Below are 27992 nucleotides of genomic sequence, written 5' to 3'. Positions count from 1 at the left end.
AAGAAAACCAAAATCCACAATGCAAAAACAAGACATTTTATTGAAATAATTACCAAACAATGAAGTATGATAGGCATAATTTAATTAACACAGGCATTTTAGAAATTAAATTATATATTAAGTACTCAGAATTCACAGATTCATAATTGTGTTAAGTAGTTCAATATCAACATTTAAAAAACAAAGTATTGTTCTCAATCACTGAAATGCTTAATTCTTCAAGGAATCTTCTCGGCTGTAAAGACTTGAGAAGCTTGTCTCCTGGCCTTGAAAAGAAATTTTAAAAAAAATCTTAAGCTATAAGTCAATTAATTAGAATATGTTATCATTCTAATATAAAAATAAAATTTAGAATTTTTTTCAAGATAATAGTGAAAATTTCTAAAGAAAAATTGCAATCTCGAACTTATGAAATTAGGCATAAACATTTTTCCAGCCAACCCATAAACAAAGAAAATTCCAAATAAAGGCAACACAGAATGAAATAGGAAATGTAACTTTTTAATGGAATACTGAGTCAAAAGCAAAATGCTGGCTCAAAGGCAGAGAGAGACAGATAAAAACAGAGAGGAGGCTAGAGGAAGATAGGGCTGTGTGCAGGGAAACTATGAAAATTATGCGTATCTCTCATTATTGCCTTAAAAATGTCACTTCAAAAAACTTTTCAATGTTTGTGCTATTTTCACAACCTGAGTACCAAATCAAAATATATTAAACCACGCTAAATTAAAACTAAGGTAAACAGGCCGGGCGCAGTGGCTCAGGCCTGTAATCCCAGCACTTTGGGAGGCCGAGGTAGGTGGATCACCTGAGATCGGGAGTTTGAGACCAGCCTGCCTAACATGGAGAAACCCTGTCTCTACCTGTCTCAAAATTAAATCTACCTGTCTCTACCTGTCTCAAAATTAAACCCTGTCTCAAAATTAACCAGGCATGGTGGCATATGCCTCTAATCCCAGCTACTCGGAAAGCTGAGGCAGGAGAATCGCTTGCGTGGGAGGCAGAGGTTGCAGTGAGCCAAGACTGCACCATTGTACTCCAGCCTGGGCAACAAGAGTGAAACTCCGTCTCAAAAAAGAAAACAAAAAACAAAAAACTAAGTTAAATCAAGTTGAGAGTACAAGGATTACACAATGGAAAATTAAGAATATAGTAGGGTAACTTTAAAACTCCATATCAAAATGTGAAAAAAAATAAGAAACATGGCTATTACATAAATTTGTACTTATTATTTAACTGAACTGCATTTGGTGATATTGTCTAAGATAAATCCCTTCACCTAAATAAGGGCTCCAACATCTAGAACAGGGTCTGGAATTAGTAGATACTCAAAATATATCTATGGCAGAAATGTTTATTATAAGACAGTGGCCAAGACAAAAAAAAGTTTTGAAAACCAATCACTCTCTTTGAATAATAGTTGCATGATTATTAAAAGATCAGAACTAATGAAGAATAAAACATAAATTAGTTATAAATATGTATATTTTGGGATACCATAAACCAATTTTTTTTTTTTTTTTGAGACAGAGTCTCACTCTGTCACCAGACGCCAGGCTGGAGTGCAGTGGCACAATCTCGGCTCACTGCAACCTCCGCCTCCCGGGTTCAAGCAATTCTCCTGCCTCAGCCTCCCGAGTAGCTGGGACTACAGGTGCACACCACCAAGCCCAGCTAATTTTTGTATTTTTAGTAGAGACAGGGTTTCACCATGTTGGCCACAATGGTCTCGATCTCTTGACCTCATGATCTGCCTACCTGGGCCTCCCAAAGTGCTGGGATTACAGGCAGGAGCCACTGCGCCTGGCCAGAAATAGACTTTTAAAAAATGAATTATAAAAACTCATATGAAATAAAAGTAAAGTCACTATTTTGTCCTTTAAAGCTGCAGCCTTCCACCTGATGATCTACAAAAGAATTGGTACATTAATATTTGCTGAATTCCTACAGTATAAATTACTGTTAAAAAGGACAGAATAAGGCTGGGCACAGTGGCTCACACCTGTAATCCAAGTACTTTGGGAGGCCAAGTTGGGCAGATCACCTGAGGTCAGGAGTTCAAGACCTCCCTTGGCCAACATGGCAAAACCCTGTCTCTACTAAAAATACAAAAAAATCAGCTAGGCGTGGTGGCGTGGGCCTGTAGTCCCAGTTACTCGAGAGGCTAAGGCAGGAGAATCGCTTCAACTCAGGAGGCGGAGGTTGCAGTGAGCCGAGATGGCACCACTGCACTCCAGCCTGGAGTGACAGAGACTCCGCCTCAAAAAAAAAAAAAGAACAGAATAACTATAAGGAACAGATACTTAAAAAAAAAATGTTATATTAAACTAGTAGAATTAAATTTTTCATTTTTTGAAATGTAGTATCCTTTAAAAAAAGAAATGTGAAATTGTTCATACGAAAGCTCAGCAAACAGCCAGGCGCAGTGGCTCACGCCTATAATCCCAGCACTTTGGGAGGCTGAGGCGGGCGGATCATGATGTCAGGAGAGAGACCATCCTAGCCAACATGGTGAAACTCAGTCTCTACTAAAAACACAAAAATTAGCTGGGCTGGTGGCGCACGCCTGCAGTCCCAGCTACTCGGGAGGTTGAAGCAGGAGAATTGCTTGAACCCGGGAGGCAGAGGTTGCAGCGAGCTGAGATCGCGCCACTGCACTCCAGCCTGGCAACAGGGCGAGACTCCATTTAAAAAAAAAAAAAGAAACAAAAACAAAACTCAGCAAACATGACTATGAGGTTTTGTGTCCTTACAGAAGAGGCAATATAGGGCAGGGCTCCAGATGCAAACTGCCCGAATTAAAATCCTGACTCTGTGTTACCTTAGGAATACAACTTCTCTCTTTCTCAGCATCCTCTTTTGTAAGATGGGATTAATAATAGGGTCTACTATACAGGGCTGTTGTGTGGATTAAATTAGTTAACATATGTAATGTGTTTAGGATAGTGCATAGAACAGAATAAGCATTAGACAAGTGTTATTTCAATCTATTATAATTAAAATCTTATTATATTTATTATTATTCCTTTTCTACATGGCAGTGTTATTTATACACTGTTGGCCAAGTTATGATTCTTACAGTTAAATCACAGCTACTGTCCATGACTCAGAAAACTAGAACATCAAATGCACAGTGCAGAAAGCACGTTTTTAGTATTCTACCCCCACAAATGACTCCATTTCCAAAACCAGAAAGATAAGAGCTAACTAAAATGTTCAGCAATACACCATAGTAATATTTAACCACACCTATGCTCTCAAATGTGTACATTGGTGAGCAAGTGTCTTGGTATTTTGAAATAATTGAAACCTCTAACTTTATCTGGAAAAATTAATGATAGGGTTAAAAAATTAATGTACAAAATGTTCTCAATGTGTACACTGGTGAGCAACCATCTTGGTATTTTAAAGTAATTAAAATAAACCTCTAACTTTATCTGGAGAAATTAATGATAGGGTTAAAAAAATGAATGCAATTTTTATACTTAAATCGTTACAATCATTGTATCATAAGTAAATTCAAGAAACTCTTTAAAAAATCCTTGCCTTTGTATCCCATCTTATGAGGCTGAAAAGATTAGCTGTATTATTTCAAAAACTTATAGTCCTTTCCGCTATGATCCTGTTATTCTCCCTAACTGTTTGTCTCTCTTCAGTCTGTTTTCTCTTTAAAGGGAAATAAATCAGTGTGAAGTATTTTCTATAATATTGTACTCATCACTTAACTGCAAGGAATAAAGACAAGAGGAAATTCTAATGAAGTTAAATTTTACAACTCTGAATATCCAATAAGCCCAAGTGCATAAAATAGAGCCTTAGCAATCCCAAGAATCACATTTTAATAAACCATAATTATAAGACCAATATGAGTTAGATCTCCTTGGATTAAGTTAGGTTTTCTTACTATATGTGTTATCATTATTCATTGCTTACCTGACATCAAAATTAAATATTATAAAATTAAACATTTTTGTGAAACTCTTTAAGTATAGAACGTCATTAAAGTATCATTTCAAATATAAATATGTTCATTCCAGAAATTTAAAAAATATAAAACCAAATGACTTTTCCAACTTAATGAAACAGAATAAGGTGCTAAGGAATACAAAGTGGGCTAGGCACAGTGGTTCATGTCTGTAATCCCAACACTCTGGGAGGCTGAGGTGGGCAAACTGCTTCAGCCTAGGAGTTCGAGACCAGCCTGGGCACCATGGCAAAACCCTGTCTCTACAAAAAATACAAAAATTAGCCGGGTGTGGTGGCATGCGCCTGTAGTCCCAGCTACTTAGGAGGCTGAGGCAGGAGGATTGCTTGAGCCTGGGAGGTCAAGGCTGTAGTGAGTCAAGATTGCACCACTGCACTCAGGCTTGGTCAACAGAGTGAGACCCTGTCTCCAAAAAAAAAAAAAAAAAGAAAGAGAAGAAAAAAGTGATAACACTGATTTTAAACTAAAAGTTTTAAACTTTTAAGTTCATGTCATTCAGACTTCACATATATTTAGATACTTACAACTTTCTCCTCTGGAGAAAGAGCACCCTCTACTGCTACTATCTGGTATTGCTTATGTTTTAAATTTCCCATAGATTTCCGAAGTTGCTTGAGACTGCTAGCCTCTATGTCTTGCTTTAATAATTTCTGCATTTCTCGAGAAGGACATCCAGGATCAAATATTAGTAGACATAATGTTCGGTTTTTTTTCTCTTCAATTCCAATAACAGTTCGACTGTGACCTATCAAAAGATTTTTTTTTTTTAAAGTTATATATATGTCATATATATTTACAGCTATACATATAGTCTCTGTATATACACTGTGAGCATATGTGTGTTTAGAATACAGTCAGACTCTCTGACACATATGTATCTGAGCTCTCCTAAGACATAAGAGTTTAGTTCTACTTCAGTTTTCTTCATTTAACTTCATTTTTCTAAAGGCTTCATTACAAAAAACTCTGCTCTTATTCCGCCATAGGTTTTACTTTTCCTTTCCCAATCCCTTGATCCTTCTTATTCAAATTATCTCAAACGAAAGAACAAAAACTGTTCTAGAACAAAACTCTCATGATTCCAAAAGGTAAACAAAAATAAACCTATAAATATTAGAATATCAGTGGGGGGAGCTTAATCGCTTATAATTTGTATTCCTAAACAATGAAATTCCTAACATCCTTCTGTTTATTCCTGTCAATCCAAACCATCCATTCATAATTTACCAAGAATCTACGTGCTAGGTACTATTCCAGGTAGGAAGAAATATAACAGCAAACAAAACAGACAAATGTGCCTGTCTTCTTGGAACTTACATCCTAATAGAAGAGATACTCTATAAACAAGCTAAATAAGTGAAGATAATACCAGTAGTGGGAGGTTGGGATGAGTTGTACTTTTTTTGAGACAGCCTCACTCCACTGCCTAGGCTGGAGTGCAGTGGCAGAACCATGGCTCACTATAGCCCCCAACTTCAGGGCTCAAGTGACCTTCCCACCTCAGCCTCCTGAGTATCTGGGACTACAGGCGTGTGCCACCACACCTGGCTAATTTTCTTATGTTTTTGTAGAGGCAGGGTCCCACTATGTCACTCAGGCTGGTCTCAAGCTCCTGGGCTCAAGCAATCCTGCTTCAGCCTCTGAAAGTGCTAGGATTACAGGCATGAGCCACCATGCCTGGCCTTGAGGTCCACTTTTAAATAAGGTAAGGTCAGGGAAGGCCTCACGTAAGTGACATGTAGGTAAAGACCCAAGAAGGCAAGAAATGAACAATGAAGGACAAATGAACCAAACACAGAAAATAACAAGTGCAAAGGTCCTGAAGATGTCAGGAATATCAATCTTAATTACCCAAGAAAGTATTGTAGAAATATCATCTTAATTACCTAAGAAAGTATTGTACTGTCAAAGTAGCTCTGAAAATCAGATTAATGTCATACTACTCCTTGGTATTATCAGACCAGCCTGGCCAACACAGTAAAATCCTGTTTCGACTAAAAATACAAAAGTTAGCAGGGTGTGATGGCATGCCCCTATAGTCCCAGCTACTCAGGAGCCAGGAGAATCGCTTGAACCTGGAAGGCGGAGGTTGCACGGAGCCAAGATTGTGCCACTGCACTCCAGCCTGGGCAACAGAATGAGATTCTGTCCCAAAAAAAAAAAAAAAAAAAAAAAAAAAAAACCCTTAACCTGTCCAAAAGCAACAATTTGGTTTTGTTTGTTTCTTTGTTTTTGGGATCGAGTCTAGCTCTGTTCCAGGCTGGAGTGCAGTGGCGCAATCTTGGCTCACTGCAACTTCCGCCTCCAGGGTTCAAGCAGTTCTCCTGCCTTGCCTCCTGAGTAGCTGGGACTACAGGCATGCGCCACCATGCCCAGCTAATTTTTGTATTTTTAGTAGAGATGGGGTTTCACCGTGTAGGTCAGAATGGTCTTGATCTCTTGACCTAGTGATCCACCTGCTTTGGCTCCCCAAAGTGCTGGGATGACAGGTATGAGCCACCAAACCTGGCCAACAATTTGTTATCTTATAAATAACATTGTCAAGTATGAGTTATATTAATACCAACCTTGATGCTGAAGATAGATGGGAGGTTTAGATGTACACACTACTTTTGGACTCCCTTCCGCCTCTGAAGAATAATAGTTTAATATCCATTCAAATAAGCAAGGATGTGTACCCAAAGGACCAGTTGACTTGTGAAAATCAACAATATGACACCTATTAAAAATTGACAGAATACATAATTAAAAGCCATTTAAAAATATTTGCATCAACAGAGTTATCAAATACAACAAATTCTTAGTTTAGAACCAACTTTTTCTAGCCATTACTTCCCTGTAAAGGAAGAAAGAAAAATAAATATAAATTTTTATTGTTTATCTAAAAAAATTATCATTTTTTTGTGGGGGATAACCATTTAACAATTCTCCCTATTTAACCATTTCACTATTCCTCTAACTAGTTAACTATTTAAATAACTTCATAATAAGTCTGCTGACTAACCTTAAGGTTACAAACATTTTCTGATATATAAAATCTCTATGAATAGTAAATAATGACCATACCTGATTTTTTAAAAGTCATCTACATATAATCTGAGACATAGCTTTTATTCTAGTTTCTAACCCTGATGATCAGTTAGAAGCTGATTTCTGATTTTAATTCCTCAATAGCCATTTGTATATATCAAATAAATCTTAAATACTTTTCCTGTCAGTGTCTCAAATCTCTATAACAGAAAATACCTGTAAAGATCATAGAAAAATGTGTGTGTACCCACACCTATACATCTATCTCCTATTTGACACCAGACCACCGTGGTATTTTTCCTTCAAGGAGTCACCCTTAAATAAACAATTTTTTTAACCAGAAACACTGTTTATACTACTCAACTACTGTTTTTAGAAGGTCAGGTACAACTAAAAGCATTTCATAGCTTTATTATCACTTTATACTACAGCACAGATACTCTGTCCTTGTTTCTCTTGGCAACAAAATCTCTAAAACATCCAAATTGCTAACCTCAGCCTCAGCAATTTAATGCTAGTAACTTACAGCGGGTTACTAGGTTTTAAGTGTTCAAATAAACTTCTGGATAAACTGTTTAGAAGTAAAAAGAATGTTTTGGGTTAGCAGTTTGCATATTTATATTTAGAATACTAATTAAATAGTACCTTACAGAGTATAATTCATATAGAGAGCAACAGAAAGACATGTAAATAATTACTAAACACATTCAGGATATATTAATAAAAAAGCTTGCTAAATTATTTAAGGTACCAGGAAAGAAGCTGAACAAGAATTATGGCTGGGTGCAGTGGCTCCCGCCTGTGATCCTAGCACTTTGAGAGGCTAAGGCAGGAGGACTGATTGAGCCTAGGAGCACGAGACCAGCCTGGACAACATGGCGAAATCCCATCTCTACTAAAAATACAAAAAAAATAAATTAAAAATTAGCCATGTGTGGTGGCATGTGCCTGTAATCCCAGCTACTCAGGAGGCTGAGACATGAGAATCACTTAAGCCTGGGAGGCAGGGCTTGCAAGCCAAGATCACACCATTGCACTCCAGTCTGGGTGACAGATTAGAGACAGATTCTGTCTCAAAAAAAAAAAAAAAAAAAGAAAAAATTACTTTAAAACTCAGAACATGATAGAGTATATACAATCTGAAAGTGTGAATAGATTGGCAAAAAGAAAAAGGAGAAAAGCAGAAATAAATTTAGAGGGCATTATAATAGTTCTTTAAATTTAAATAATTCAAGAAAGTTATTATGCATACATGCAATATTAGTTTTTCTTTATAAATGAAAGAAATATTTTTACCTCTGAATCTAATCAATTAATGTGGTAAAAACAATGTGATATACTGTTTAAATAACTTCGAAACAAACATAAAAGGAAATATAAAGCCATAAAGCTTTATAAAGGCAGACGTTCCATTAAACATGATCACAGGCATCTATGTCTATTTCCTCTTAGCCCAATGACATAATAATGAAGGAAATAATGATTTAAACACCCAAGGACAAAGCGAATGGGGACAGACAGGAAGAGAGCTCTCATTTTCAGAAAATGGAAAGGAGCACAGAGAACATGTAAAAGTAAATAAAAGAAAATGGAGACCATATGTCTCAAAATCAGAGAGAGGCTGAAAGCTTAGAAGCACAAGGTTTGAGAACAGCTAAAAATAAGAGATTAATTCAAAGTTTGCTTCAAAGGTAAATCACACCTCAATTCTCCCCTCCACTAATGCAGGAACTCTAGGATGGAGACTAAAAAACTCTTCTCTGGAATAACTTCTGAGAAAAGATTTCTCTATATAATGATATTTGAGCGTTCCCCAACCAAATAGTAACCTTCCACCTTCCACCTAAGACTTTTAATTAGGTCTGCTAATCTGCAAGCTCTGTGCAATCCTACAGCACTTCTAATCAGCTTTTTAATGTTTCATTCTTCACTCTCTGAATGGACAACTAAGGACTTCCAAAAGTTAAAAGAAAGCCTTCAAAATAGAAAAGACTAAAATAAACAGACATGAAAATAAATTAATATGTAACAAACAGAAAAATGCAGGCAATAGAAAGAAAATATTGGAAAAAATTTTGCAACCATAAAGAAAATGATGCTATGAAATCATTCCTTAAAATTAAATAATGGTTAAAATAAAAATTTCAATAGAGTAGTTGGGAGATAAAGTTGAGTAAATCTAGAAAATAAAACAAAAAGCAAAGATTTTAAAAAAGGGATATGATAAACTTAGAAGGTAAAGAAGTTCAGGCTGGGGGTGGTGGAGGCTTAAGCCTGTAATCCCAGCACTTTGGGAGGCCGAGGTGGGTGGATCACTTGAGGTCAAGAGTTCCATAACAGTCTAGTCAACATGGTGAAACCTCATCTCCACTAAAAATACAAAAATTATCTGGGCTTGGTGGCGGGCGCCTGTAATCCCAGCTACTCAGGAGGCTGAGGCAGGAGAATCGCTGGAATCCAGGAAGTTGGAGGTTGCAGTGAGCCAAGATTGTGCCATTGCACTCCAGCCTGGCTGGACAACACAGCAAAAACTGTCTCAAAAAAAAAAAAAGGAGAAGTTCAGTGGCCAATTATCAATAGTTCCACAAAGAAAACAAAGAGATTATAATTATCAAACAATGATAGTTAACCTCCAAAGTCATGCTGTGTGCCAGTCACAGTTCTAAGCACTTTATTATCCCATTTAATTGTCTACTATGAATATCTTCTTTTATCCATGGTAGAACTAGGTACAGACGAGTTCATTCATTCAGCTAGTAAGTAGGAAAGCTAGAATCAAGTCAGGCAGTTTCATTCAAAGTTCAAGCTCTTAACTACCATCCTAGATGGAACTAACTAAGATCTTAGACAATTCACAATTCTAGATTCAAAGAGAAAAACAAATGCCCAACACAATGAATCAAAGCCTACACCCCATTGTGAAATTCATAATATTGTGAAATTATGATGGGCTAAGAGAAGATTGGAAAAACTTCCATAGAAAATAAATAGGTTACACATTCTAAAAATCAGAATCAGATCACATCTTACCATCTCAATAGTAATATTCATTGCTAGACGTCAGTAGGCTGGAAACTTAATTTGATGTGAAAGTGATTTTAGAATTAATAATAATATAGCCATTCAAACTATCATTTAAGTAATAATACTAGGCACCCTTTCTCAGGAAATGAATGAAAGAAGTGCTTGAGCAAAAGGGAGCAGTAATCTAAAAAGAGAGAGAGACATGAAATCAAATAAAAATCTAGGTCCTAACACAAAAAAACAGTGAAGAAATACTACATGATAATAGCTGTAGATCTAGAAGGCAAAAAGTCCAGATGGGAGCAAAGAAGACAGAATGCTCCAAGAAGGATGTGTTTGAAAGTAAGGAGAGTCTCAGATTACATGACAGGTAGAGTGCAAAAACGTGAGGCCATGATGCAGTCAAGTATTATAGTAAAAGAAAAAAAGAAACACAATTAATAACTCCAGAAAAAATTTCAAATGATTTTAGCAAACAAAATCAGCAATGAGCAATATTTATACAATCGTGTAATAAAATCTGACTTTATAAAACGATGTAAACTCTGATTTTAATAAAAACTGAGATTTAATCATATTAGAAGGATTGAAGGTAAACAGATAGAAGATATTAAAACAGACAATATCTAAAACTCATAGACCAAGAAACAGCTATGAAAGCACACCATTTAAAAACAATGGAAGTGACAGTTGCCCTTCAGAGACAGGACTTGAGGGTAGAAAAGAGCATACGATTGGGAATAGGTTGCTGGTTTTCATTGCTACTTAATTCAGCGCTACTTAACTTTATTTTAAAACTATCTCTTTGATAAAAAATAAAATTTTAAAAAACAAAACTCCCAGATATGGTAATAACATTTAATTAGGTTTTAAGGTACATACTTTACCCTTAGGGAGGTCAGGAGTATATATATTTCACATGCTCCAATCCAGGCCTTTGTTCCCTGTAACCTGTTATTAAGTTGAGAGGCCCCCTGAGGATCAAAACCTTCCTTCCATGCATCTTCAATCATGGATTGAATTTTTGGAATGCAAGGAATCGACATACCTAAAATTATAAAAGCAAACGTTACATGCTTGTTAATAAATTACTGAAATTATCATTTAGCAGTGTATCATATACTAGGGAAACTTTACACTTTTTAAGACAGTTATTCCTGACATCTATCATTTTCTCTTCCTCTAATCAGAATTCAGGTTTCCTATATAAATATCCACTAACTGTTAAAGCGATTAATTATGTGTGCTATATGATTCAATATCATATGTATTTTATCACGAGACGTTCAGAGTACTAGATTTCACATACCTTTTAAGCAATCGTTATAAGCATCATTTTGTAATAATGATGAAAGTAGCATTTGGAAATTTCTGTAACCACAACCCCAACTTTTGTCGCCTAAAGATGAATGAAAGTGATCCACCACTGAAGAAAGCCACACCCGCCTCACATCTGTGGCAGCATTCTGATAATACCTATGAAGTGCTTCAATAATTCCTAAAGTAGAAAAGAGATTTAGAAGCAGTTGTTATCACCTTTATATGGCTATCTCATACATTTTTAATATCAACCTCTCCTTCACCCTCCATATCTAAATCCTGTCAATTCCATTTTCTTCACCTTCTTATTGCTATAACCTTAATTTGTGTCCTTGCTTGTTACTACAATCCAAGTTTCCTAACACTAGCATATTATTTATTAGAGTTAACTGAAATTTTTTGCATCTTTCACTTCTGCATCTGCAGGAACCAGCACATAAAGTACAGCTGTTGAATGAATGTTCTTCTTGTCTGTCCATTTTATTGTATAGAATGCTGGAGACCACTCAGTCTTAATCAATTTGCTCCCAATCAAAAAATATTAATAGCTCCCTATTACCTATAGTTTTGATTTTTCTGTAATTTAAAATTTTATTTTGCAGAATCAATTATCAAAGCATGAGAATACACATATGTTTTCATTTGAAAACTCTTGACTTACTATTCATGAATAATAAACATATCCCAAACCCCAATACCCTAAATTTCAACCCTTTAGTAGCATATTCCATTTTGCCATTTGGAGAGATGATATTTGTTTGAGACAACAGAAGGAAGTAAACCATACTTTCCTTAAGGCAGAACAACTGGTTTAGGAATCTTATTAACAGTCTTATAAAACTTATTAGAATAGTTCTAATCTATGTGATATTAAGTCCACAGAAAGCTATCCACTGACTTACCTTTATTTCACACCACTCTTCTTGCCATAATTTTGGCTGTGGCCTAACTGAACACGTTAAACATAATTTGACCCATGGAGTTTAAATTCAGTTTTTTAAATTAAATTTTCAAATTCTGTATTTGCTAAGTACTTTTTTTTTTCTTTTTCGCAACAAGAGTCTCACTCTGTCACCCAGGCTGGAGTGCAGTGGCGCAACCTTGGCTCGCTGCAACCTCCATCTCCAGGTTCAAGCAATTCTCCTGCCTCAGCCTCCCAAGTAGCTGGAACTACAGGCACACACTACCACCCCCAGCTAGTTTTTGTATTTTTACTACAGACAGGGTTTCACCATATTGGCCAGGTTGGTCTTGAACTCCTGACCTCGTGATCTGCCCGCCTCGGCCTCCCAAGTGTTGGGATTACAGGCGTGAGCCACTGCACCTGGCCAACTAAGTACTTTTTATACACCTGGCACTACCTAAGTGCTAAGGACAAAAAGATAAATATGGCACTATCCTTTGAAATGTCATGGACTCCAACTATAACAAGTGCTATAATATGGAAAAACAAGGTGTTAGGACAAGGGACATCTGAGTCCGTCCCTTTCCTGCTTTTAGTATACTCTCCTTACGTTTTAAAATTATAGATCCTTCACATGTTACTGTCTTCATAGACTCTTTTTCTGATTCTAACCCTTTTTCTGAACACTCATTGCATTTATTTTTTGTGTCCCCAAGGTACTAGCCACATTCAGTCACAGAATACTACAGTTCTTTGTGTATATTTATTATACTCTACAGACTCTGTGAAGCTTATAGACAGGGAGATCTTATTTATATGCCCCATACTTTCTCATAGCATGTGGCACTAAAGACAATAAATTCCATTTGCTTGAATGAAGGGTTTCCTATAAGAAAATGAATTTTTGTCTTTAAGAAGGACAATAAAAGTTCAATAAATAAAAACAATTAAATGAACCAATAGTCGTAGCTGTGTCCTGTACCATGAAAAGGAGAAATACTGATCACTATAACCACTTTCAAAGAACTTATAAAGATTTGAATTCAAGAAAAAAAAAACAATTAAAATAGTATATAACTGAGTACTAAATGTTATAGCATAGAATGAATGGGTACTCTAGGAAATCAGAGAAAGCAAGCTAAATGTAGACTTCAATATCATAGACTTGAATGAAGAGATCAAGATTTTCAACAGTCCTTTAAGAATGAGGTGGGGTGAGGAACAGAAAAAATAGAAAGGAAAGTAATAAACATTCTAGTACATTTTAGTATATATATTATATATCAGATGGAATGCCACACTGTCTTAGCAACATCATACAACTGCTGTAGGGGGAAATTTCCTTATAACAAAAGTACTTTTTATTCCTTAGCACCTAAATCTCTTTAGATATTTTCCACAGTAAATTTATCTTCAGTTAGAATATATTCTATTGTTAAAATTATAACAAGATTGCAGTATATAAGTGAAGATTCTTTAAATGACAGCTGCTTCAATTAACACTTGCATAATTAAAAAAAATAAAAATCTCTGTCACTAAATCAATCACCTCTATATTACAGGGCAGTGTACTTTTTTACAGATATATTTAATATTTTCTTTCTGTATCCTAACGAATCATATCACATATCTGGAGGATGCCCTATGCCATAGCAAGAACTTTTTTACATGGAGACCCCTGAAGAAGTATAAAGGCAGCCTTTTGAAACAGGCTCATGGATATATGAAAATCTATAATATATAGTATTACAATAGGTGGAGAAAATATAGATTCAATAAATGGTAGTGAAATAAGCATAATAAGTACTTACTATAAGGACTGTTATAAATAAGGAGAAAATAACCAGATTCCTATCTTCTCTCTCCTCCCTCCCCCAACATACACATACAAATAAATTCTGGGTAGATTAAAAATAAAAATATGAAATGCAAAATATACATATTTGAAGAAAACATAAAGGTATATATTTGTGATCTTAAAGATGGAGGAGTTACTTAAGACACAATAAATAGAAACATTAAGAACTTTGATTACATTCAAATTCAAAACTTCTGTCTAATTAAAGGCACGATATATAAAATTTAAATACAAACCATAGGCCTGAAAAAGATATTTGCATTTCATATAACTAACGAAGGAATAGTATCCTTAATACTTACTGGACTCCCACAAATCAGTAAGAAAGACAAACAACCCAATCAACAATAGAAAAAAAAAAGAGAACATTTTTCCTCATTCAAGAGGAAAGTAACTCAGGAGTAATCCAGGAAATGCAAATTAAAACATGTATCATCTCATAACCCGTTGAATAGCAAAAACTTAAAAGTGTCACCATACAATGTGTGAAATATACTGGTGTGAATGTAGATTACAAGTACTTTGGAAAACAATTCTAAAATAACCTTAACAAAGTTGAAGATCTGCATGTCCTTTAACTTAGCATTCCAGTTCTGGATATAATATTAGAGAAACTCCTGAAGGACACATGTTCATAAATTAAAAGAGTAGAAAACTGGAAACAATCTAAATGTTTATCAATATGAAAAATTGTAAGTCATACAAGGAAATACTATACAGCAGCTAAAATGAATGAAGTAGAACTGCAAGAACCAATATATTTGAACAAAACAATTTACAGCATACATGTTTTATCTGTTGTATCCCATTTATATATAAACACATGCAAAATATTTTATGGAAATGTACATACATGGTAAGAGTACTAAAACATGTATGAGATTGATAAATACCAAACTCGGGATAATAGTTCCCTTGTGGGTAGAATGAATTAGAATCAGAGAAGGGGTACATAAAAGGCTTTGAATCCCTATGAAAGGTGATGAAGCTTTAAAAACCTTTAAGTAAATATGGTAAAACATTAAGATTCAAAAAATCTGGGTGGCAGTAACAAAGCTATTTCCATAAAAAGTCTGTTAATATACAAATATATAAAGAAAAAAATTTTAATACTTGTCAAAAAAAAGTCATATTGTGGGGCAAGGCAGATTTGATTAGGAATAACCAGCTGTGTAACCTTGCTTTGGCAAAGTCACTATAACCTCTTTAAGCAACAGTGACCTCATTTGGAATATTTAACAGTACAGGAGAGGATGTCTGAGTTAAATGATACAATGTATATGGAGCTCTTAGTGTTTAAAAATGCACAAACAATATAATAGCCACCTGCCGTTTGTAGCCATTGAGAATTTGAAATGTGCCTGCCCAATTGAGTTGTGCTGTAAAGTAGAAAATACACAATGGATTTTGAAGAATGTACAAAGAATGTAAAATGTCTCAGTAATAGTTTTTAATATTGATTACATGTTGCAATAATAATATCACAGATACATTGGTTTAAACTATTAAAATTAGCTTCATCTGTTCCTTTTCACTTTTGTTAATGTGGATCCAGAAAATTTAAAATTATATATGTGGCTCACATTATATTTCTCTTAGACAGCACTGTCTAGAACACAGCTTTTTAAATGTCAAGTAACACAATATAAAAGTAAATTTTTAAGTGAATTATTTACTGTAAAAATAATTCACAAGTTTTAAAACAATACTTTTTTTTAATTTGCACACAGTCTTACCTATAACTACATAAACTATGGATTAGGAAAATTAAGCAAAATTAACATGATTCTGATTATTACTTCAGTGGTATAAGCAATATTAAAACTATGACTCTGATGTTTACGCACTCACCAGAAGTTTTTGTTTTTCCATCATCAATACCAATAGCTAATGATTCCATCATATCAGCTTTTCTTCTATGAAATTCAGATGGAGGCATTCTGCCCCTATTTACTTCTATCTCCATATTTCGTAGTTGTTGTTGTTTGTATCCTCCAGAATTATCTAAACCATATTGTCTCTATTGAACGTAAAAATAAATGACTTAATTTTTACATTCCTGTACCTCTATGAGGATGGAAATTTATTATAATTTCATTTATCTGGAAACATGTTGAAACATTCTGGTTTATAGACTTTACACAAGTTAACCTAAAGATTTTTATAAAAACTAACACACACACACACACAATTATTAACTTAATAAGCAACCACTTCTTTATAATCAATCTCTAGAGCAAGATACTTGCTTTTCTATAGTAGGGAAAGCAGAGGTATTGGGAAAGGCAGAAGAGTTCTGAATGCATTGCTGATTTTTTCAAGGAAACTTGTCAGTCCTTATTATTTGGTTCCCAGGCTAGTCCTCAAAGGCCTACTTAATCCATAATTCATTTAGTCAGTCATTTCACAAAGTAAATGAACTATGTTTTGTACACTGGACTGAGAATCTCAAATAGTATGTATAAAACTATGGAAAAGTTTTCCATGGAAAAGTTTTCTATGAAAAAGTTTTTGTAGAAACTTTTCTACAGAAAAGTTTTCTGAGATCAACGACTAACTTGCAAAGTTACATAACCTCCTTAAATATCGGAAACTTTTTATATCGATCATGTTCTAAATTACAAAAGGCATAAAAGTCTTAAGAAAAACCAATTTTCTTTCCTATTTTGCAATTATTGTGAGTCATCAGTGAGAAAAAAAATCCTACATTAGGTCTTCTAAAGCACATTCTAAGCAACAATATCCATGTGAGATATCTGAGAAAAAAAGACAGAGGTCAAATAAGTCTGGGAAAATTGTGATATGTACATACACATTAGTATATTAAAAGCTTTGAGAAGTACCAAAATATACAAACCTGTTTACCTGAACACTTTCGAACCTATTCAATCGCAAGCCTTTTTTGTTTATGCACTATCCTATTATCACTAGAAAAAGAACATTTAAAAACTATAAGCAATAGGCCGGGCATGGTGGCTCATGCCTATTATCCCAGCACTTTGTGAGGCCAAGCTGGGAAGATCACCTGAGGTCAGTAGTTTGAGACCAGCCTGGCCAACATGGTAAAACCCTGTCTCTACATAATACAAATAAATGAGCCGGGCGTGGTGGTGCACACCTGTAATCCTAGCTACTTGGGAGGCTGAGGCAGCAGAATCACTTGAACCCAGGAGGCAGAGGTTGCAGTGAACCGAGATTGTGCCATTGCATTCCAGCCTGGGCAACAAGAGCAAAACTTCGTCTCAAAAAAACAAACAACAACAACAATAAAATCTATGAGCATTATTAGCACAAATAACACTATGGTCTACAAATTAGGATTGAAAAAAGGAGAAACAGACATTAAAAATTTAAATGCATTAAAAATATAACAGATGCTGCCAGTTTAGTCCAACAGGTAATATCACTCACCTTAGATAAATGGAGCCTCAAATATGATTTTTTTTTAAAAAAAAAAAAAGCATTTCCCTTTAAAATGGTTCTAAATGCCTGAAATTGCAATCTGTAAAATAATTTAAGACTCAGGTGACATTAATTCTAAGTATAAATTTCACTTCCCAGTATCTATACAAACACTTAAATTCTGAGTCTCAGTTTCCTAATTTGTCCCATCAAGTTACACAGGTTTGAATGCAAGCTTTATCACTAATTAGCTGCCTGACACTGAGCAAGTTACTTAGCCAATCTCCATCTCCATTTTTTCATCTGAAAAAAACGGGAGGGGGAGGGGGTCTAAATAACTTCTTCGTGAATTTGTTATAAAGATTTTGAGATACTACATGTGATGTGATTACCCCTGTGCCTGACCAGAATGAGTATTTATAAATGGTGGCTGTTATGAACATATATAAATAAATTTTTTTTAACAAAGACCAAAATAATACACTGGAGTCCTGAAATGATATTTGAAAAATAACTCTACTGAATCAAAATATTAAAATTGTTATTAATCTTGTACCTGCAGCTTCTGAAATTCTTCTATTTCTTGTCTTGATTCTTCAGATCTCTTTCTGTCTTCTTCTTGCTGAAGCTGCTGAGCCAACTGCAGATCACCAGAACACTGGACTCTATCCACATCTGCTAGGTATTTTTAATGTTCAGAATAAAATAATTGTTGCAATCAAATATTATTTATTATCTAATATATGTTTTTAAAAGAGAGTAAATGCTATTATTTGCCATTAATTCATTACTGAGATGCCATGTAACTGAGTACAAATCTAGTAAAACTTAGAACTGCTTTGGTAAGAAATAACCTCCATCTAAACGACAACTAATATTCACTGAGTGGTTTTTTTTTTGAGACAGAGTTTCGCTTTCATTGCCCAGGCTGGAGTGCAACAGTGCAATCTCGGCTCACTGCCACCTCTGCCTGCCGTTTTCAAGTGATTCTTCTGCCTCAGCCTCCCAAGTAGCCGGGATTACAGGTGCCCGCCACCATGTCCAGCTGATTTTTTATTTTTAGTAGAGACAGGGTTTTGCCATGTTGGTCAGGCTGGTCTCAAACTCCTGACCTCAGGTGATCCACCCGCCTCAGCTTCCCAAAGTGCTGAGATTTCAGGCGAGAGCCACCACGCCTGGCCTCACTGAGTGTTTAAGCTGTGACAAGCACTTTTCATTAATTATATCATTTGATCTTTATAACAATCTTATTAAGTAGGTATTACTATTTACTGAGGAAACCAGAATTTTAAAAGGTTTGAAGTAAGATCCTTCACTGATGCTCCGTAATATAACTAAGGCAGATTAATGTTTCAAAGAAATGCTAGGGAAGAAAAAGAAAATAATAAAGAACATAAAAATACACATTTACAAAGTACAGGTGTTAGATAATAAGTTAATCACAGTTTGGCCCCCAAAATGGTAAAACTTTGCAACATCTCATCCTGCATCTTATCTATTCAGGGTCCCCCAGATCCATGTGCCAGTGACTTTTGGTCACTATCTTGTCTCCTTAATCCCATGACCTGATGGTTTAATTTTATCACTGAATATTCTTCCTTTCCTTTCAAAGTTCTCAACTGCTGCTACATCTTCCTATTTAGTCACCCTTCTATTATTGGGGATATACAAGTCACAATCAATGTTTAGTGTCCCCTGAGGCAGTGATTTACTTAGACCATTATCTTTTTCTCTTACCCACTGTAGGTTTACAGTATAATGTATGTGCTCACACAAAGCCTATCATAAGTCTATGGCCATACCACCCTGAACGAACCCAATCTCGTCTGATCTCGGAAGCAAAGCAGGGTTGGGTCTGGTTAGTACTTGGATGGGAGACTGCCTGGGAATACTGGGTGCTGTAGGCTATTTGAAAAAAAAAAAAGCCTATCATAATTAAGAGTAAGAATTACCAGGCACTCAGAAACCACCAGAGCAGGGAACTTTTCCATCTTTGCTCCAATAATCTCATCTTTGGGTTAGGCTGAATGAGCAGTAACATTGTCCATGAACACTGATACTGGTACTAGGATCACTGATACTGGACACTAAAGCCCTCTGCCTTAATAGAAGCTATCTATGTACCTTAAAAAACTGAAATAGGGTAAAACACAATTGGTTTCTCTTGGAATCTACTTTTTATTTTCATTCAGTAGACTTCTAAAACTCATATAGGATTTTTCCACTTCTAAGACACCATAATGATTACTTAAACAACGTCACTATTAAAAAACATAGGGGAGAAAGGAAAACTTTTATAGAATCACAATAAAACCAGTAAGTCATTTAGAACCTGGGGCAAGCAGCTCAAGATGCATTTAAAGATGTTTTGGTTATATAGTTCACATTCATTTGTAAAATTTTATGTGCCATATAGCAGTTTTCTAGTTCAGCAATTTTTGTTGACCAAATACAATATTCAGTGACTTCTAGCTGCTAAAGAATGGCCTCAACTTGTAAATAAAAACACTTTTAAAGGAAAAGATGTATTTTAAAATATTTTTCCATATCACAAATATAAAAATTAGATATGTGTCCTAGAAAGTAGAAATTAAATGATATTTTTATCTTTAAACATACAAACATACCTTGTTGAAAGCTGTTTTCTTCTAAATGCAAGTCAACATGTTCCTGAAGAATATGGTAATTTGTGCATATGAGCCCACACATAGGACAATCATACAGTGGTTGATCACAGTCTGTATTGGAGACATAATTAAGTTGTTTTTATTTTTTAATTTTAATTTTTTCTTTTCTTTTATTGAGACAGGGTCACACTTTGTTGCCAAGACTGGAGTGCAGTGGCACCATCATGGCTCACTACAGCAATCCTCCTCCCATCTCAGCCTCCCAAGTATCTGGGGCTAAAGGCATGCACCACCAGGCCAGCTAATTTTTTTTTTTTTTTAGAGATAGAGTCTCACTACGTTGTCCAGGCTGGTCTCAAATTCCTGGACTCAAGTGATCCTCCTGTCTCAGCATCCCAAAGTGCTGGGATTACAGGCATGAGCCATCATGCCCAGCCAAGTCGGTTTTATTTTTACAATTTTTAGATTTTTCACCCCATGTCAAAGACTGTCTACCACCTACTAACCTTATACAAGTAAAAGCTCTTTGTAGTGGATTTAAAAGCTATTTTTCTACCCTAGGGTCAAGACAGAAGGCTGAGCACAGCACAAACCTCTCATAGCACTCCAAAAAAAACGAAATAGTAATAATAAATATTCAGATCTGTACTCAAGAGAAACAGAAAGGAAAACCAAAGTGGTAAGTAGGGGCCAGTCTGGATACGGGTTTTTAGAGCTAAATTCTCAGCACCCACCAAACTGAGTGGTAAGGTGCTGAACTTAAACATCCAACATAAAGCTGGTAATTGGGGTTGTACTGTCTACCCAGGAGCAGCAGATTAAAGAGCTGCATCTATCACATAGCACTGCAGGCAACAGGTCTAGCTTGCCAAGAACAGAAGTGGTACCTCCATAAGACCAAGAAGCAGTGGATAAGAGACATAGAAGGACCCAGAATTGTGCATATACAAAGAGAAAAGCACGGAGCAATCCATATATGTAAGGCCTGGTCTGAAAGCAGAGACTGTGAACAGCCAGGGTGAAGGAACCATCAAACTGCATCACAAGGAAGGGATCATAAAAAACTCTCATAACAGATGAATACTAAAATTTGAATTGCTAAGCACATTGGAAGCTGCAATGCCAAGTAAAACAGCCCAGAAAGCTACAAACTGAAAAAGTTACCTGTGAAGAAATGGAGCTACAGTAATCCATAATACACTGTAAAATAAGTATGTTCAAAATGCTCACTGAAATAAAAGAGGAAACTGAATCTTTGAAACCAGGATAGAAAGTTATGAAACAAAAATAGAAAAAGGAAAAAAAATGAAAATACTAAAAAAAAAAAAAAAATTCAATGGCAAAGCTCAAGAAAAAAAGAAGTATTAAGAAGTTCTCAGAAAATATTTCTAAAAACAGTACTAAGAAATAATGGTATACATTATCCATAAATAATGCTGGGGGATATAAGACAAGTCTTTCAGCCAGTTCTGTACCATAAAATGCCTTACAGCCACAGCCAAGGCCAAGGAAGCCTTCGCTTATCTCGTTGATCATCACTCTACTGCAAGCCAATCCCTCTATCCCTTCTAGCCTGAAGTGACTACCAACCTTCCTCAACATTAGACCACACTACACCTCATATCCCTATATATGTTTTTTACCATAAGAATCTAAACTAAGCCTCAGAGGTTAGCCATCGTCATCCAATGGAGTCATCTAGGGCTGACATAACCACCAACACTGTTCCATCAATGAATCTAATCTAATTATTCAGTGGTAGTGTCTTAACAATCTTTAAATATCTGAAGGACATCCACTAATCTGACCCAAGCTATCCACTAATCTGACCCAAGCTATTACCCCTCCTATTCTCCTAATACCTACCAAGAACCACTCCAGAAATATCGTCTGTCATCAGTCAGCTTCTCTATACACACAGTCTTTCTCTGAATATTAACTTCACCTTCCTGACTTAACTAAAATCTGGTTGCTTTATGACACATCATTTTTCCTATAGCCCCCTAACACAGAGGCAATTTTTCTTTCACAATTCAGGGCCCTAGAAGTAGAAGAGGCATCGCCTTTGCTCTCTTTCATCAGTGTCAAACCTGTTTTAACCCCCATCTTTCTAATAATTCATGTCACCATAATATGGCATCACCTACCTTTCTTAGTGCCTAATATTTTCTGAAGTCTTAGATACTACTTTCATTTACTAAAAATTTTAGCACCTGGATCAAAATCTTCTTTTCCTAGCCCTTATACTATGATCATAATATCCATAGGGATAGTTCTATGCCTTCATTTCTAACAATCTTTTTCTTCGCCCTAATTTACCCACTGAATGACAAAATTATACCCTTAATTTGTCATTACTAATAAGTGAACCACCTCTGAAATCTCAAATTCAAATATCACTTCTGACCACCTATCCTTCCACCTCACTTTTTTTAAATTCCACCACTCTAAAAAGTGTTTGACCTAACTAAAACCTCCTATATAGAATATACAGACACTATTTTTTTTGTCATTCATTACCACCCTCATGTTTTTCTTTACTTCGCAGCCTAGATTCCATGCATCTTCTCTATATGATAATCATTTCCTAAAACCACCTGCAAATTCACCTGTTCCATTTACTATAACTGAACATTGGTTAAATCCAGCTATCTACCGATTCTACTTTTGTACTTCTAATGACAACAGGTCTTTTTTAAACTCAACTAAACATTCAGACTCATAAGACTACCATAATTGACCAGTTTACTGGTCCTGAGAAACTTACAGGAAACACTGTTTCAGCAAAGGATTGTCAGGCATTTTTCATCAATACACTTGTTTTTTTCCTTGCAGCAGTCCATAAATCCACAAATTTTCATTATTAGCAGATAGTAAAATGATCTACTTAGAATACTCAAGGAAATTAATATAGAACCATTAAAATTAGTAACAGTTACGCCAGACACAGTGGCTCACACCTGCAATCCTGACACTTTGGGAGGCTGGGGAAGAAAGACTTCTTGAGCACAGGAGTTCAAGACGAGTCCATGTAACAGGGCCGCACTTCATTTCTACTAAATATTTTTTAAAAATTAGCCGGCGTGGTGGCACAGGCCTATAGTCCCACCTCCTGAAGAAAGACTGCTTGAGCACAGGAGTTCAAGACCAGTCCATGTAACAGGGCCGCACCTCATTTCTACTAAATATTAAAAAAAAATTAGCCGGCGTGGTGGCACAGGCCTATAGTCCCACCTCCTTGGGAGGCTGAGGCAGGAGAACCACTTGAGCCCAGGAGGTCCAGGCTGCTGTGAGCCATGATCATGCCACTGAACTCCAGCTTGGGTGACACAGTGAGACCTTGTCTCAAAAAATACAAAATAAAATAAAATTAGTAATAGTTTAATAAGACTAGATACCTTAACTATCTATAAAAATTGATAATGTTTCTAATGTTTCTATAAAACTGCAAAAGTTTCTTAGAAGGGAAAAAATCTAATTAACAGAAGCAACAGCAACTATAACCTACACAGAAATAAAGCTAACACAAATGTACAATGAAAAAACAATACAAAATTTTATTAAGGGATATTAAGATGACCTGAATTAATGTGGAGATGTACTCTGATCTAATTTAAAACAAAATTACAACAGAGTTTTCATGAAAACTGACAATATGGTTCTAACCGCCCCCCCAAAAGAATCAATAAGTCTAATTTGATAACGAAAATGAGGAACGAGGGAAAAACTGTCCTATCTTATGTTGATGACATTTTACAAAATAGTTATTAAAATGGTGGTGTAATAAGGGAACAAAAGCCACATAGATAAATAAAGCAGATGTAAGGGACCAGAAACTGGCCGACACAGATACGAAAATGTAATAAAAGACAGAAACCATACTATAAATCAAAGATAAACCTAGTTTCTGTACAAGGAAAAACTAAAACACACACACTCCAGAAAAAAATTTAAACAGTGAAAATATAAAATATCAAAATTTTTAGAATATATGAGAATACCTTTTTGAACTCAGAGTAAAGAATACTTTTTTAGACAATACGTGGAAAGCAAAAATAAAATTCCAATACTGCACAAAATTCAAGGATAAGCAACATCTTATGAAATACAGCTGAAGGATTAGTATTGAGAATATATTTTAAAAGCAGCTAAAAAAAACTAAATAAAAAATCTGACAATATACAGTTGAAAAAATCCATGTAACTCAAGTATACAAAATATGTAACATGCACTTCATAATAGAGGAAATTAAAATAACTATATGAAAAAGATACTGATTTCATAGTCAGAGAAATGCATTAAAAAGAATGTAGATATTGACTTTATATCTTTTACAAAAATTAATTCAAATGGATCATAGATCTAAATGTAAAATGCAAAACTATAAAACTTCTAGAAGTTGGCAGAGTTTTTAGACACAACACCAAAAGTATAATCCATGAAAGAAGAAATTGTCAAGTTGTACTTTGTTAAAATTAAAAACTTCCACTCCATGAAAGACACTGATGAAAGAATGAAAAGACAAGCCACAGACTAGGAGAAAATATCTGCAAAATACACATCCAAAAAAGGACTTGTATCCAAAATACAGAACAAGTTTTTTTTTATTTTTAGACAGGTTCTTACTCAATTACCCAGTCTGGAGTGCAGTGGTGTACTCATTACAGCCTCCACTTCCCAGGCTCAGGTGATCCTCCTACTTCAGCCTCCCAAATAGTTGGGACTACTGATGTATACCACTACAACTGGCTTTTTTTTTAAGAGACGGGCTTTTGCCATGTTGCCCAGGATGGTCTTGAACTCCTGGGCTCAAGGGATCTGCCGATCTCGGCCTCCCAACTTGCTGGGATTATAGGCATGAGCCACGACACCTGGCCCAACAAATTCTTAAAGTTCAACAATAAGAAAAAGACATAAGATCCTAAATGTGTATACACCAACAACAGAGCCTCGAAATACATGAAACAAAACCTGACAAAGCTGAAAGGAAAAACAGATAAATTTACAATTATAATCGGGGATTTCAACAATCCTTTCTCAAAAATTGGTAGAACTACTAGACAGTACTACTATAGAAAATGAGCAAGGATATAAGTAATCTGAGCATGATCAACTAGAACATTCCATCCAACAAAGCAGAATACACTTTTTTTTCCAAGTACCCATGGTATATACCAAGATAGATTGTGGCTTGAGTCATAAAACAGGCCTCAACAAATTTAAAAGAACTGATATCACACAAAGTCTGTTCTCTAACACACTGTAGTAGTCTCTAACAGACTATTCATAACAAAATAATGGAGTCAAACTAGAACTCAACGCAAAGTCAGAGAGTTCAGGATAGTCCAGAGCAGATGCTATTGGGCTAGTGACAATAAAAAGAATATCTCTGGAAATTAGACAGAAAGTTCCAAAACTACTGTCAATGTAGCTGAAACATTTTATATCTCCATCAACATTCTTTTCCATAATGTACTTTTATGTTGCAATAATGGCAAATGAAAAATGTTATCACCATAAAATGGATTTCAAAACACATCTGTAGTAAACTGACTTACAAACCAACTTTTAGAATACCACATATTAAATTAAGGCTATAAACTTCTAATAATTTACAATGAAATAAAAACTTTACCTTCCAATGGAATGTCTAAAAGATTCGCATGCTTTGTTTTCACATGAGTTTCCACATCTTCACTATGCTCCTTTATTTTTCCACAGAAAGGACATTCGGGAGGACTGTACGTTGTTTCATAAATAGATCCTTTTATCCTGGTCAGGCCAGACTGTTTTTCCCTACTTGTCAGGAATTTTCTAGATTCAGTTAAGTTCTCTGAATAAAAGGCTTCATGTTTTAAAGTACTATCTTTACTCAGGCTTTGAGCTGAATTTTTTGGATTAGATGCACAACCTGAATGAATACTTGAATTAACTTCTGTTCCACACTGTAGAGTGTTGTCTTTCTTGTTATCTGAAGTTCCATATTGTACTGTATTTATCCTCTCAAAGTTTCTTTCAAGTGTATTCTGCTCAAAATGAGCTGTTTCAATATGAAAACACATTTCATCATAATTCACACCTGACAACTTGCAAAACGGACATATAATTTCATTTTCCATGTGAACAATTAGAAGGTGAGCCTTCATGTCTGGTTCTGAGGTTACTGTTTCTCCACAAATATCACAGGAAAGCATGGTATGACAAGTAGCTAGAAAAGAACATTATTTTAAGTTTCAAAGTAAGATTTGAAGAAAACTGCATTTCATAAAATGATTTGAGACAATTATTTGGTCTTTAATGCTGGATTATTCTGATGAAGAAGTTTTCAATGTACTTACTGTTCCTCAAATACACAAACTTATTTATAAATAGCAACAAAAATTTCAAGTGTATGGTTTCAAAAAAATAATAATAAAGGCAAAATAATGAAAATAAGAAATTTTAAAAATAAAATATTTCAAAAAATGTCTCTGCCCAAGGTTGAGAAAAAATAACGTTTAAAAAATTGTCCAGGTAAGATAAATCAGGTAAGAAAAAATGGAAACCTGTTTATCAACTGATATATCTAAATACTGAACACTGAAGCTGATTATATTAAGGGTAAATAAACACATCTTAATAATAGAGGTTAACACTTAAACACCTTTACATGTATTAAACTAATTTAAGTACTATTATTATCGTTCTACACATAAAGAAATCCTGACTCAGATAGGTCACCACAGGTAGAAAAAGGTGGAAGTCAAAATGCTAACTCAGTCATGCTCCACAGCCTGCACTTTCAACCCCAAGAATAAATGCAGAAGTGGTATAGCAGAAAAAAACCCTTATTCCAGAGTCAAGAGAACTGGGTAATAATTTCAGATTCATCATTTTAGGTAAGGCATCTCATCTCTCTAGGTTCAGTAACTACTTTTGGATTTTATGGATAAAAGAATTACTGACTACTGACATAAAAGTGTTAAGAAATAACAACTTAAAAAAAGCAATCACCTCGCCAGCACCTTCCTACTACAGACCGTCATTCAGCCAAAGACTATTAAAAAAAAAAAAAAAAAAAAAAAAAAAAACAGAAGAAATGACACTATTCCCTTCATTTAATAAATTTACCTTTAAAATACCTCCCTACATCGTCCTTATTTTTCTCATTTCTGTCCAGACAAATGGATATAGTCTCTGATTTTAGAAGGCAGTTCTCCAGCCCCCCACCCCCTACCCCCCACCCCGCAGTGTGATTAATGTCACACCCCGAGTTTCTTCTTTTCCGGTTGCTGGGACACGGTCAGACACAGAATGATGCATTTGGACGTGGACTCAGATGAAGCGCGTAAGACACAAGAGGGTACCCTGATGCCTCGGAAGAAGCGAGTGAGAGACAAGACGGTATCCAGTGCCAGGATAGGTACGTGGTGGGTGAGGCCATAATGCCGCAAGGCCGAGTCTGCCAAACGTTCCGCGCCAAAGGCCCAAGCCAGGGATACGAAACTAACAGGCACTAAATAGGTCAAAGCTTTGGGCCTGGGGAATGAGGGAGGGGACCATCAATTCTTACCGGCCCGGAGGCCAGCAGCTGCCACACTGTGCTCCGCTAGGCTTTCCCTTTGGTCCTAGCTGCCAGAGGAGTCCGTACGCGGCGTCCAATACCTCTCCCCCTTTGGTCCTAGCTGCCAGAGGAGTCCGTACGCGGCGTCCAATACCTCTCCCGGCCTGAAGACTGAGGACAGGCCCTCCCAATACGCAGAGATTCAGTTAACCGAGGAAAGAATTAGGAATTTCCAACACCTTGGCTCTCAATACCTCATTCAAAAGACACTTCCTTAGTCCTACGGAAGAGAAGGAATC

General features: G+C 35.6%; 1 protein-coding gene and 1 pseudogene across 3 annotated transcripts; one reads left to right on the top strand and one right to left on the bottom strand.

The window, feature by feature from the left end:
- Positions 1 to 15: 15 nt before the first annotated feature.
- Positions 16 to 27990, bottom strand: ZUP1 (zinc finger containing ubiquitin peptidase 1). 3 transcript variants are annotated; one of them, XM_012460432.2, is made up of 10 exons: positions 27703 to 27990; positions 25786 to 26358; positions 20151 to 20261; positions 18080 to 18201; positions 15973 to 16141; positions 11349 to 11537; positions 10922 to 11087; positions 6553 to 6704; positions 4510 to 4730; positions 16 to 266 (listed from the first exon to the last, which is right to left on the bottom strand). In XM_012460432.2, the coding sequence occupies exons 2-10, from the start codon at positions 26342 to 26344 to the stop codon at positions 219 to 221; spliced, it is 1737 nt and encodes a 578-aa protein (XP_012315855.2). In that variant the 5' UTR covers positions 26345 to 26358; positions 27703 to 27990; the 3' UTR covers positions 16 to 218. The 3 variants fall into 3 exon arrangements, with proteins under 3 accessions (XP_012315855.2, XP_012315854.2, XP_012315856.2); XM_012460431.2 differs by having other exon boundaries at positions 18080 to 18198; XM_012460433.2 differs by lacking the exon at positions 27703 to 27990 and adding an exon at positions 27261 to 27345.
- On the top strand, positions 19312 to 19430 carry LOC135268617 (5S ribosomal RNA; annotated as a pseudogene).
- Positions 27991 to 27992: the final 2 nt, after the last annotated feature.

The sequence above is a fragment of the Aotus nancymaae genome, unplaced genomic scaffold (assembly GCF_030222135.1).
Source record: "Aotus nancymaae isolate 86718 unplaced genomic scaffold, 86718_ANA_hifiasm-v0.15.2.pri h1tg000040l, whole genome shotgun sequence".
Lineage (NCBI taxonomy): Eukaryota > Metazoa > Chordata > Mammalia > Primates > Aotidae > Aotus > Aotus nancymaae.
The sequence above is the reverse complement of the archived record's forward strand: the minus strand, read 5'-3'. Positions and strand labels throughout refer to the sequence as shown.